This window comes from Neolamprologus brichardi, chromosome 1 (assembly GCF_056152115.1).
Source record: "Neolamprologus brichardi isolate AB-2024 chromosome 1, ASM5615211v1, whole genome shotgun sequence".
NCBI classification, from domain to species: domain Eukaryota; kingdom Metazoa; phylum Chordata; class Actinopteri; order Cichliformes; family Cichlidae; genus Neolamprologus; species Neolamprologus brichardi.
The window spans coordinates 11,560,831-11,574,603 of record NC_142104.1 but is presented as its reverse complement, the minus strand read 5'-3'; the positions used below and the strand labels follow the sequence as shown (position 1 = coordinate 11,574,603).

General features: G+C 38.1%; 1 protein-coding gene across 2 annotated transcripts in view; it reads left to right on the top strand.

The window, feature by feature from the left end:
- The window catches only part of unc13c (unc-13 homolog C (C. elegans)), a 180,369-nt gene that overhangs the window by 118,213 nt on the left and 48,383 nt on the right, over window positions 1–13,773 (top strand). For both annotated transcript variants that reach the window (XM_087852455.1, XM_087852496.1), the window contains 4 exons: window positions 2,230–2,386; window positions 2,798–2,866; window positions 11,360–11,449; window positions 12,224–12,352. In XM_087852455.1, the coding sequence (XP_087708581.1) occupies window positions 2,230–2,386; window positions 2,798–2,866; window positions 11,360–11,449; window positions 12,224–12,352 (445 nt within the window). The remainder of the gene's footprint in view (window positions 1–2,229; window positions 2,387–2,797; window positions 2,867–11,359; window positions 11,450–12,223; window positions 12,353–13,773) is intronic.

Here is a 13,773-nt window from a genome sequence, read left to right as displayed (position 1 = left end):
ACGTAGCACATCATTATATACCAGCTAGCCAAACTTCAGTAACCCTACAAACGTCACTGCTGTTTAGCTTTCTGTCTTCATTTATGTTGGAAGTGATAACAGAGCTGTATGTTTTAATTTGTTTCCAAAACCCCACAGTCAAGACATGCTATATTTGTATTTAGATAGAAGCTAGCGAGCTAACTTCCTGCTAACTTCTAACTCAGTTAAATGTCATAAATTCCATTTTCATGGATGCCTGGATGTTAAACTCAATTGTTACACCTGGTAGAGCAGAACGCTAATCATTTTTATTAAAGATGAAAGACTTTAGACAGTTTTTCAACTCTCAGTAATGCCATAGTGATCGTTTGATGTATGGACCTGCAGCGGAGTTTAGGCCCAGACACGGCTAGTGACGTCAGACTTTACGACCGGATTAAATTTATAATACCACCATGTGAAAAAAACGCCACTAAAAATAAAAATCTTGAATTCAAAACCTTAAATGAGACCATATATGTATGTATGTTATCTTTACTATTCCGTCAATAGTAATATTGTAATGTGCATTAATGTGCACATTGTAGGCATTTAAGCTTCAGCTAATTTTAACTGCGTCGCATTGTTGGCTACAGCAGCACATTGAGTCCTGTATGTATTTGTATATCCCCATCGCTGTGCCATGAAGCTCACTGGCCACGTCACTAGATATACCTGTTCAACTGTTAGTTAATACAAATACCTAATCAGCCAACCACATGGCAGCAACTCAGTGCTTTAAGGCAAGTAGAAGTAGATGAGACAACCTGTCCAGTTCTTTTACAGCCCAGATTTCGACTCAGTGACAAATCAATTGGTTCCTAAATATTTTTCCAATTCATGTAATACTAACATGTAATACTTTAAATTATCATAAATGTAATTTGGTGATATGTAAGGTCATGCAAAGTTGTAATCTTTAAGGTAGTATCTAAAGCTGTAAGACTAAAGTACAATATTTGCCTCAAAGGTAGTGGTGCTAAAACATTTGATCTTGCTTTAAGCTCTCATGCATCCAAATGTTTGTTTGCTATGGGTCATGCTTGAGGCTGAAAATGCAGCTCAAGTGTGCATGGTTTTGAGATGCATTAAAGTAAACATACAGATTATTGCACCTATTAATTTTATATGTGGTATACTATCTACAATAACAACATCCTGCTGCATTATGATTTAAGATGCATTCCAAATGGCTTGTGGAGCAGCAGGATGGAGTGTTAAAAGGAGCATATGCTCCTCACTCAGGCAGAGATCCCTGCTCAAACTAGGCCTCTCAGGCTCCAACACTTAATTACTGCTGGGTAGCGCTGCTCAGATGTGTGTAGAGAGAAAGGGCAAGTTTATGCCAAATCCAAAGTGGCATGTGCTGCTGTTACTGTGTGTAGTCTAAAAGTCACAGAATCAAAAAAGGATCTAGGGAGATTAGAAAAGGTAGCAGGAAGATGTCAAGTTTGCAGCAGTAAAATAGCTCTCATTCATTTCCATCCTCACCCCCTCCTTTGCTTTATTTTTAAAGCACCATCCAGTACTGAGATCTAATTTTTGTTGGGCTGATTTCAGCTAGGCAGTTCAAATACTGTGCTGGAGCCTATCTCTGTGATATTTAAAATTACAGGATTAATGGTTCTCAGTTAAATTTACACGTTTAATTTCTCCTCCTTTGAACCTCCCTTGATTTACTATTAAACCTATATGCTCCATCTGTTACTTTGCAGCCTTATGTAGTTAACAGTATAGGTTATACAGCTCAGTCTGATTTATGACACAATTTTCTATAGATACACATTTTACTGCATGAACATGGGCAGTGGTCTACTTGCACTAACTAACTCTTCTAACAGAAGTAATTGTTTGGAACATTAAAATACGTTCTCCCTTCAGCCATAGGAAGCTGAAATATGATGAGGAAATACTCTACTGCTCTATGTCTTCCCACTTTCTTTTTTTATAGTGGTTACTGCAGTAGCACAGAATATTTTTCAGCCTTTTTTCTAACCTTTGTAACTTAGCACATGCATTTTCTCGCCACTATGTAAGTGCGTATTGAGCTCTTGATGCTTCTTTCTGAAATTGCCCAGTTGATGTGGGATCTTAAGTTGTGCTTTTTCATGTAATTGTTTTACGTTCCCTTGTGAAGAAATCATGCCTTTTTTTCTTACTCTCTCAACCACTTGTTGTAGGATAATAGCTTTTTATTCTCCTCTGCAGGCATTTCTCTTGTCTGTCCGCCAAATACATGTGTCCTGGGGTGCCAGCAGTGATGAGCAACCTGCTTGCTAATATCAATTCCTACTTCGCCCATCCCACTACCACCACCACAACCACTGCCTCTGCTTCAGACCGATTTGCTGCCTCTAACTTTGGGGTAAGTACACATAATACTTTCTTGCTGTCTGCCAACCGTAGTGTAATATAGTGTTCATATAAAAATGTAATTTCTATTGGCAACAGTCAGACTTAAGTGACATGTTATACTTTTCTACAAGCTGATATTGAACTGTTGACTTCACTATTTGTTTTTAATAGTTCTAGTGGAAGATAAGTTCTGTATAAAATCAGCAACATCTCAGAAGTTAATGTTGTAAGGCATCATATAATATTTTTAGCCAGCAAGCTGACTCTGGCAATATTGCAAAATGACAAAATCTTGTTCCAGCAAATAAAACTGAATTACTACGGTGAAGATATGCTCCACACCATGCAGTGTTAGAAATATTTAGGCACAATACTTTTGAGGTGATACTCCAAACTGAATTATACAATTCTGTCCTTGAAGAGGGAGAAATTTGTCAAATTACTGGACCAGCTGCACAACTCGTTGAGGATCGACCTCTCCAAATATCGGGTATGTATTCGATTTTTACATGTGGTGTGTGTGTTTGTGTGAAGTCATGTTTATGTGGCATCTGTCACTACAAAAATATGATGTTGGTAATGTTTGACAGTTTGATATCTGCTTGTTTTACATATGTACATATGCACATCAGGCATTTTATTAAGTATACCTGTCTTCTACTGGGTTTAACCCGCTTTTGCTTTGATGTTTGTGGTGCTTGGTTGGTATTAAGGCGTCCAAAGTTAACTGTTGATAAAAGACAGGAAAGATCCATGCTTTCACGTTGTTTATGCCAAATTCTGGCTCTACCATCTGAATGTCACAACAGAAATTGGCATGATAGGATTGTGTGGGAAAATCAGCAGTTTCTGAAATACTCAGACCAGGCTATCTGACACTTTCAACACGTCACGTAAAAAGTTACATGAATCACCTTTCTTCCCCCTTCTGTTGCTCAATTTAGCTTCAGCAGGTCATCTTGTCTATGTCTACATTCCTTAATGCAGTTGCTGCTATCTAATTGGCTGATTAGGTATTTGTGTTAACTAATTATTGAACAGATATATCTAATGGAGCAGCCAGGGAGTGTACTTGTTGGATGGTAATATATGTCTCTCATCTAATACACTGCCATAGCATTACACTTTTTTTTTTTTTTTTTACCAAAAAAGGTACTTGCTGTGTTCGAATGTTTATTAAAGTATTAAAGGTAAGCTGACCCAAAACCTCTGAGAAATCATACTGTTTATACAGAAGCACAAGAAGATGACAGGGGCAGGGGATACCTATAGATGTTAAATAGATACAAAAGGTAAAAACATCAAGGATCTGGAAGACAGCCCCGGGGGTGGCAAGATCAAAGACTTAGACATACACAGGTAAAACAAAGGAGTGATACGGTTGAAGGACAAAACACTCTAGGGAGTAGACAACTGCCTTCTGGATACAAGGACTGGGACTAAGGCAAAATATTCTGAGAATAGTGAGGCTGTCTCAATATTATTCATCACTTGGCATTTTCTTTTCTATGTTCCTTTTTGGAGTAAAGATGGTCTAAGTACCCATTACAACACAAATTCCAGGTGGAGTCACCTTTGTTTGGATTACATTCTCCTTTGACTATCTAGTGTGGCACAGTGACACTTTGTTGTTAATGCCAAATGCATGTGGATTCTTCTTTTTCTTGGATACGGTTCCTTCTTAGATGGATCTTAATCCCAAGTGCAAAGGTGTTAAATGCGCAAAATATTGGGGCTTAAGGTGCGGTAAATGTCATTGGTAAATGTTGTGATGTCATGCCAAGGATGACATTTACCAAGTGGACTATGTACAATATTAATAGTATGAAGCTGTGCTAAAAGAAGTGAAAACCTAAAAAGCATGATCTGGAAAAGAATAATTATAGATATACATTGTCTGTATTTAGACATAGGCATTATGGCATTTATTGTTAATGCCATAATTAACAAAATTGTTGCATCAAATGTACAAAAAACATGGCCTCTCAGTTTTTGCAGTTTTCTCAGCCCCTGGTAGATCCAGGCACATAAACATCAGTAATCAGCCCACAATGTCAAGAGGCCATCATCTCAAAAATAGTGGTCCACTTAGTGCAATAAAGAGATCCAGTAAAGAGTGCCCAGCACTCTGCCTCTGGTAATGGACATCCTGAAAATATCTATAAAGTAGGCTGTTAGCTCCATTTTTTTTCTACCCGGAGACTATAATCTGCAGACAAATATGAATTTATTGTTACTGTTATAAAGAACAAATGTATTTCATAAGTGCTAAATCCTAAACTGGGCTCTTAATTAATGAGGCAATCATGTCTTCTTCCTTTTTCCTTTGATGGTTCATCTGCAGTGTCCATTGTCAGAAACTTCTTCATTAAATTAACTATACAGTTTAGCAGCAAGGGACAGACAACAGAAAAGAACAACCTACTAATTATGTTTTCTAAAGGAACAATCAGATTGCCTTACTTGCAATCAAAGTTACGATTTATCAAAATGTTGTACCATGAGGCAATACTATAAATGTCTGTTACGTGTGCAAGCTAGTTCAGTCCTTTAAAGTGTCCTGTAATAAATCTTTGTAGATGTTATCAGTTTTATTAATACTATGGTATAGAGATATCGATTCAGATCTATAGTATAGTGACCCTAGTGTTGAACTGTTCTGGTCTCGGGAAACGTGCTTCTAATATTTTGTCTGTTGCACATGGTGGGAAATATCCTTTCACTATGTGAGCCCAGTGGTGGTAACACTTGTGCGCCTATTTATTGTGTGATATTGGTTCATACATCAGGGTCGTTTGCCTGGACCTTGTTCCTGAACAGTGCACATCAGGCAGCTTCTTTCTGTGAGCCTGATTGTCCTGCTTTATGTAAAAATTTCCTGGTTGACTTGTTAAAGCCATAGGATGAACGCCTTTGATGTAAACTGCTCTCACCGTTATACATTATTACACGTCTCTATGACCTCACTGGCATGTTGTCTTGCTTCTGCTGTTTTCTCCGCAGTGATAGATGTATCACTGACTACTGAAGTAGACAAATATATTGTGTATAAAATTACGTACATGCAAAAACCAATATTTATATAGGTAAATAAAGAAAAACAGATATATTGTTAACCATATTCCAAATATATAATACGTTGCAATTTAACATATCTCAATGAATGTGTCCCAAGATCTGCAACACAATGTCTGCATTAGTTTTATTATATGTTACTTTTAATTACTTAGTGAATTCGGAGCTCAAAGACAGTGAATGTCAGAAATGCTGTTGTACACATGATTTCTGAAACTCTGGGACTATCATGACTTCTTCCTTCAATAGTTAATTCTCTCAGTCCCACTGTAATAGATCATGTTATGATTGTTTTATGATAATTCTCCATCTATGTATTTTAGCTGTTCAGTATCACCATGATGACCATATAGTTCACCTATTTTTCACCTTGTCAAGTTATGTTTACTCCAGTATATATCATAGAAAATTACAATGAATTCTTTGCAATAGTAATGTAACTTAAATTATTCTATAACTTGTTGATTATGTGCTGTTTTTATTGACAAATTAACAAAACTGTTACTACCAGGTCATGCCGATAGAGAGTGGTTTGAACAATAACTGTATGAAAAGTGTGCAAAGACAACAGTTACACAGTTGTTTTTAGTATCATTGTATGGGAGTTTAAACAATATTAATGTTTAATTTTTAATATAATGGTTTTAATCAATATAAATATGAATATAGTTAGTTTGGCTGTCTAGTGGTTTTGCATCATTGTGCATCCAAGACATCCTAATTTTTTTTATGTATCGTCATGAGATGTGCATTTTAAGAAATGTTGATACAAAAAGAGAGTAATTCTTCAGTTGTCCTGAGACTATTATCTGGATACAGATTATTTCATATTTTAAATTAAAATTCTAAATTCCAGCATATAATCTTTAAGAGCTCGTCCTGCTACATACCACATACTTAGTCACACACTCATTTTTTTCATTATTTTCTTTACCCTCCATACCCTGTGCATGTAGATTTGCTCACATCCAAATATACAATACAAACACATATTTTTCTCTCTCCCCCTTTTTCTCTGTCTATTTATATATTTGCGCACACAAGCCCACTATACTGCCATGTACACACAGGTATGCACCTGAGAGTTCCACGCTTCTCTCTAGCTGAAGGCAGGAAACAGTGAACTGTAGCTGAAAGATGACCCACTCACCTTTAATATAACACAAAAGGCAATGTGTCGTTAAGTGGGTGATTGCTTCAGTCCCCCTGTTCTTTGCCATAGCCATCAGTGTGAAGCCACATGTGATTAAAGACACACCCGAAAAGCAGCGGTGTGCGCCTAAACGGTAGACGGAGAATGAAGTTGCAAACAGTGAGGGAGGGATCGCGAGGATTTGGAAAGAGAAGTGGATGAAAGAAGCAGAGAAGGAGTTGGAGGAGAAAGGATTTGGACAAAGAGGGAGACATTTGGAAGGAATGAGATGGATTTGGAAAGAGCGGGAAGGAGTAACAGATGACAAAAAGTATGGGTGGTAGACAGAGAAGGAGAGAGAGTTAAGTGTAGGAGAGATGGCCTCTCTTATTTTCAGATGGCCTGGTCATCTGGCAATGACACGTTCACTGAGAGAAGTCACAGTATATCACACTGGCTTCACCTGCCAGCACTGCCCTGCTGCTCTCTTGTCAAACTTGCCACAGACCAGTGGTTCATGCACACACATCCACATCCACACACAGTTTATACCTTCTCTTTCATTCTCTCACTTTCTGAAGCCATCCCACAGAGCCCGCCTGCCACTATTGGACAGTAATAAGATTCAGATCTGGCTTCTCCGCCTGCTCACAGTATGGATTTCCCTATAATGACATTCTGAGGGAGATCGAGTTTGCTTTTGTAAAACAGAGGACTTGAATCAGCAGAGAGGGAGCCAGGTTGCAAGTGCCACCCTACATTTCGCTACATATGCATTTCTTCCCCTTCAACTTTAGTCTGATACTCCTGATACACGGTGACACCTCATATGGCCAGTCTGTCCCAGCTGGGATTTCACTGAGGTTCACTGCGTCGTGCATAAAATCTCAGCATTTAGAGCACGATGTGGGCTGAGTTTGGGCAGTTTGATATAAAGTGATGTTTGTTCAGTGAGCAACACTAAGTCTTGTCATATAGTCTCAAAATGAAACTCTGTATAGTAGAACTTCATGCAAACAAAAGTTTTTTCTGTCTGCTTCCAAAACCTGTGGGAAAAAAAATCTAATAATGCACCTGTAGCTTTCCACAGCACTATTACATCAGCTTTCTTTACTAACACCTTTTTTATGGATTGGATAAAGCATCAAATGAACTAAACAAAAAAATAAATGCTTAACAGTTAATACCAACAAGATTTTGTTAAAGCATTTGCATTTATTCAAACATTACCCTTATATGATTCCCACATAGCACCCAAACATCATTTCAAAGCTTGTGAAGCAAACATTCAGAAAACAAAAGCTACGCCTGCATTGTTGCGCGCATTTAGAGTAATCTTGTTCTTTCCAGAGCAGAACCTGCTTAATCCAGAGCCAACCCTTTGAAATTCATGGCAGAAAGTGTAAAAAATCCAAGCGGAAGAAAAGAGCTAGTGTCACCTTTCACAGAATGCAGAGAATAAGAAACTTCTGTGCCAACTGAATTAATTTCTCGAAAGGGCACAGAAAGAACTAAAGTGGAATGAACGAGATACTGGCGTTCAATGTTCATAACCTTGGCTGGATTTATTGTGTAGAAAGGGCTTAGAAGTACTTTCTCCTATTTTCTGCTGCTCATCCAGAGGTGGGTCACAGTGGCAGCAGACTAAATAAGTTAGTCCAGACATCCCCTTCAGTAGCATTTGAGCTTGTCGTTGGGTCGCTCAAGGCATTTTCAGGTCAGATGAGAAATATAATCTAACCAGTGTTCTCTGGTTCTTTTTGGGGTCTCTTATAAATTTGACATACTCAGGAAAAAAAACAAGTTCAGTATATTACGGCATAAACCTCAGTCTACTTGAAACAGCAAAACAACTAAAAACTACTTTTATTGGAGGTTAGGTTAGGCCTTTGAAAATCTAAAAGGTGTATAAAATCTAATATGCAACCCCTAAATGCAGTATTTACACCTTATAGCAATAGGCATGCAAATATAGAGGTGCATGCCACATGTCTTCATGGTCAGAGTGTATTGTTTCCAGTTCAAAGATCCCATGATGTGTTCCAGCGCTCAACAGTGCATGACTGCTTTTGATGTCTTTTACCACCCAATTAGCTGGACTTGTTCCATTCCATACCTGGCAAAAAAAAAAATTTGAATTTTCTTTTTTTTTTAAGTGGGATTGTGTGAGGTACTTGTCTATAGTCTGGGTATTACCTAAAGTAGTGGTGTTTGGCAGGTCATCAGTTTAGAAAAATAGACTGGAGGAATTTAATAATTTGAATTTAATGGAAACTTAACATGCTGCTGTGACAGGGAGAGCAGGAAAAATGTTTTTTTTTTTTTTTTTGGGTATCCAAAGAACAGACACATGTAAAATCAGTGTAACTGTTCACTGTCTGTGCAATATTCGAGCCTTTCCTAACATCAGTCGTACAGTGTGCAGGGTATTGTTTACAGCGTCTGAGCTGAAATTTTAAACAGTTCATGTTGTAAATGGCAGGCTTGCTCTAACTTTTCTTTTTATGTGTTAAGCAGCTAGTGTTTTGAAATTTTGCACTAATTGTAAGCACTGGCCCAACATAATTTTCAGTATACACTAGAGCAAAGACAAAGAACTAAAAGCTAATCAGCATCATTCACTCCTCATTTCATCTCATAATGGACTTTCTGTCATCTTTGTAAGGCAATGCTTATGTCTTTCTTCCTGGAGCAGAGATGGATGTTTAGACTTTTAGTATTCTTGTCTATTTGTGGACAATAAATCTTTTTTCTCCTTTCTTTTCACTTTGTTTTTCTCTTGATGAGCTCTTGGTTGCAGCATTGTGTTTTCAAGCAGAGTCAGAGGTTGAGCTAGACAAAATTCTTACACCACCACTGTTGCTCCTGTTAGAAAGACCTGAAGTTAAGAGCAGCAGCACTTGAACAGTAATAAATGAGTGATTTTGTAGATTAGAATTTAACATCTTGTACTTTGTAACACTAATTGACAAGTATGGGCCATTTTGAGCTATTTAAAGTAGCCCGCTTTTTAGAAATCCCTTTGCTTTACACAGGTGTAATCAGTAAAAAAGTCCTTTTTTTGTAAAAACATGCCAGCTGCATTCAAAACAGGCTGTCAGATATCAAATTAGATTGGTAGGTGAGGTCATAATATTTGAATTTGTAGATGCTATGTTCTGTACAGCTGCTAAAGTGAATGTCAACAAGCACTTGATTTTACTTGACATTAGTCACCATAATTACACACCTATATTACAATTTTAAGTTAAACTGCTGGAATTAATACATTTAAAATATTCCCTAAATGCAATATGAAAGGATGAATGGATCAGACCTCCATTATCACTAAAAGGCAGACTGGCAATAGTGAAAATTGAACATTTCTGGAGTGCAGTTTAAGCTCTTTCTGAGATGATTTTCTTCTCATACCAAGAGTTGTTATTGCCTCTTTTGTTAAAATAAGAAACCACAGATTAGGTTAAATGTTAATTGAGAAATTCATCAGCCTCAGTGGATTACCTTTGTTTAAAAAAAAATGCTTTATAGAAACAAATCCTATTGCAGTCTTTTAGTTTTACTCAGTACCAACACATAACAACTAAAGCACATACTGAGATGTTGTGTGGTCTGAGTACATACGCACACACCAAGTTTCAAGGCTATGGTGACACTACAGTATAGAGCAGTTGTTTCATAGGTACAAATGTTGTGTTTCAAGGCTACATAAGAAGAAAAAAGAAGGCAAAGGAAGTGACTGATGACCATGTATTTTCCCAATAACTCTAAAAAGTCCCTTGGCAACTGGATAAATTTTATTATGAAATGTAAACTGAATGCAATCTTTTATCTAGAGAGAAATGATGAGACCCTCAAAGAACTGTATTGTTCATATAAAAGGCAGCGACACAAACAGCGTTTTATCTGAAGAAGAAACAGCCTCTACTGATTCTCTCTTCTCTTTTTTTCCCACTTCAGCAGCCAAATATAGAATACGTGATCTACATTTGCTTATGCAAAATGTGTGTCAAGCTTAGTTTATTGGGGTCTACACTTTCACCACTAAAATGGACTTTTCCTGTTAATCACGGGTCTAGAGAAATATACTGCAATGTCTCGGTAGACTGCAGGCTGACTGTGAAACATTAACAGGTCATCTGCATTTTCTTCTGTTGGATAGATTAGAGACCTGCCTCTGGGTTGTGTTTAACATTTCTTTTTAAAAAACCTCAATTGTCTATTGTGTGTATTCTTGGAAACCCAATTAAATTCTGTATGCTGCTGACATCGTTAAGATGTCAGACGGGTTTTGCCTCTGCTGATCGTCTAGCATAAAAAAACCCTCCTGCGCTTGTGCTGTCGAGCCTAAAGGCGGCGTTAAGATTTGGCTCTACTTCCTGAGTCTCCCATGTGCATTCATCGACAAGGAAGAGGACGGATTGAAAACAAGCAAAATTTTATTAGAGCACTGAGAGAGTAGGAGAAGTAGGATAATGTATGGGCCAGCGAGGCCTTTCTTCTGAGCTGTCAGGGCTTTATATGCTCTCCGTCACGGTGCTTTGCACTGCCTGATGACTTCATGGCCCTGAAATAGAGGTTTTCATCAGCAGAGACCTCCCTTGTCCACTAAACGATTAGACAGACAGTCATTTTGTTATGATTGCTGGGCATTGCTCTGTAATCAATATTTTGGCCTAAGCGATATGACGTGGTAGTTGGAGGTGTGTGACGTTACAAGGCTGCTTCCAACAAGATGTCCTCTCTCCTTATGTCATTTTTCTTTCTGTTTTCAATCAGGATAATTTCCCTGCGGGAAACCCAGAGCGTCTCCAAGATCTGAAATCTACTGTTGATCTGCTGACCAGCATCACGTTCTTCAGGATGAAGGTGTGTTTTTATGTGTGACAGTGAAGGGTGGATGGGCAGTGGACAAGCTGAGGGGTGAAAGGGGAACACAAGGATGTAATTGAAGCAAAAACTGAAAGAGACATAAACTTGCACTAAATGATAACGGAGCACTTTGCATACCTCTGATATACATCAGAATTTTCACCTTCTACTCCTTAAACCTTCTACTACTTAAAAACCAAACCATTTATTGTTACACAACCACATGAGTTGAGGCTAAAGCAGTGGAGTTGTGTTAAACTTCATTCATCAATAAACAGCTATGGTTGTTTCCTCTACCTTCTTCAACCCCAAGTGTATGCTGACTTGTCTCCTGCTATATGAAAAGCACAGCTCCATCCGACGTTCTTTGTGGGAGTGGGGTTGTAGCGCAAGCGCACTGAGGCATAGCTAAGATGGCAGCTGTGAGCAAAGGAATGAAAACTGTCACTTTAGGTTACCAAAGCTTTCATTCTGTGCCATAGCCATGCTGAGCCAGTATGCACCGCTGCTCAAACAGTGGAGTCCTTGTGTTAGTATGTGATACACTGCACATGTGCCTAAATGCTAGTTCCCTTACATGTCAGTTACTATATATAGTACATAGAGTAGGTTGCCCTTTTTTGCACAAGTGATAAGGTGTTGATTAGGGTTGCTAGCATTATGTCTATTATCTGGATGATTTTCATGTTGAATGGGCTGCTAACAAACCTAGGTTGTTTGAATGTGAAGGCATAATTTTTAATCACTGTATGTATTTCTGTGTGTTTGCAGGTGCAAGAACTCCAGAGTCCACCAAGAGCCAGTATGGTGGTGAAGGACTGCGTCAAAGCCTGTCTAGACTCCACCTATAAATACATCTTTGATAATTGTCATGAGCTATACAACCAGCTCCTTGATCAGGTAACTGGCTTGTATCTCTTTTAATGACACTAAGGCCTGTACTTTTAAACTTAAACATTCCTAAACAACAAAATCAGATGATTTGCACAAAGTGTCCAACGCATGAGAACGCTTCATGCTAGGTCTCAAGCTGTGTACTAGTAATCTTCAATGGCTTGCTAACTATACACTTGTTTATACTACACTGACTGCTTACTTTTGAAGCTCCTCGGACATGTTATTGGTTAAAGTTAGCTGGTGATACAGTGAAAGAAAGATAGGTACCGTATTATTCGAACCATAAGGCGCACGGATTATAAGGTGCATGAAGCGAAACAAAACAGTCCGAGAAGTCAAACTTTACTCATCTCATTCTTCTTGCTTCCTCCACTTCCGTACTCTTGATTCATTAATGTTGAATTCTCTCGCAGCTGCTCTATTCTCATGTTGTTGCAGTATATTAATGACTAACCTCGTATTGTTGATGGATTATCTCAGTTGTTCTCCTGACTGAAGTTTGGTCCGCTTACAGCATCCTGCCATGCGATTGCATTTGTCCATAACCATCGGGAACCTTCACGTAGCTTTTATCGAGTGGAAAAAAGTTAGCGTCCATCCTCCAGCTTCACTGTAGCTTTGTCTGTATTATTGTAGGGTCTCTACCTTACAATTAAAGCCACACAGAGGCGACTGGTGTTGCGATTTGATATTAAGTTATATGTAAACAGCTAAAGCTAAAGTAAAGGTTGGGTACAGTAATGTAGTTATGCATGGATTGTTTAATTCAGAAAAGAAGAAAAAAAGAGGGTCAGGTGGCAAGTTGCTTAATCACAGCATGGTTCATGTGCAGGGCATCTGCAGACCTGTGCAGTTATATAACAGCAGTGTGTGTGTAGACCTGCTGCAGGAGAAACACTGGGGTCAGTGAACACTTTCCAATTTTCCTCCTTCCTAAACAGCAGTTTTAAAACACATTTGTTCACTAGTATTCTGGAATAGGATTTGCTTGCCACCTGTTCAGCTCTGTAATGTTTTATTTATTTTATTATGGTTGTGGTTACTTTGGCCTCCCTGGGCTTGAAAACTATAACCTCTCTGATGGTGGCCCATTCACAGGAGAAAAAAGACAATTTCTGCAAAGATGATGGGTTTTTATAGATGGTACACACAGGGTAATGACAAGTACTGTAATAAAAATTTAATGTGCCTATTGTTATCATAATGACTTTTTAATGTAATATTTTCCCAATTTCTTGATTTGACGAGTAAACACAGTCTGAGCAACAGCTCCTAAATGTTAATGAGAACAACTCGCAGTTCATGCAGTCATTCGTAATTTACAAACTAGCAACTCAACATCTGCTAATTAACTAGCAAGGCACACACCAATAACTAGATAACTGGTACTTAATTGAGTTTTACTGACATCAGTGTGAAAAGTA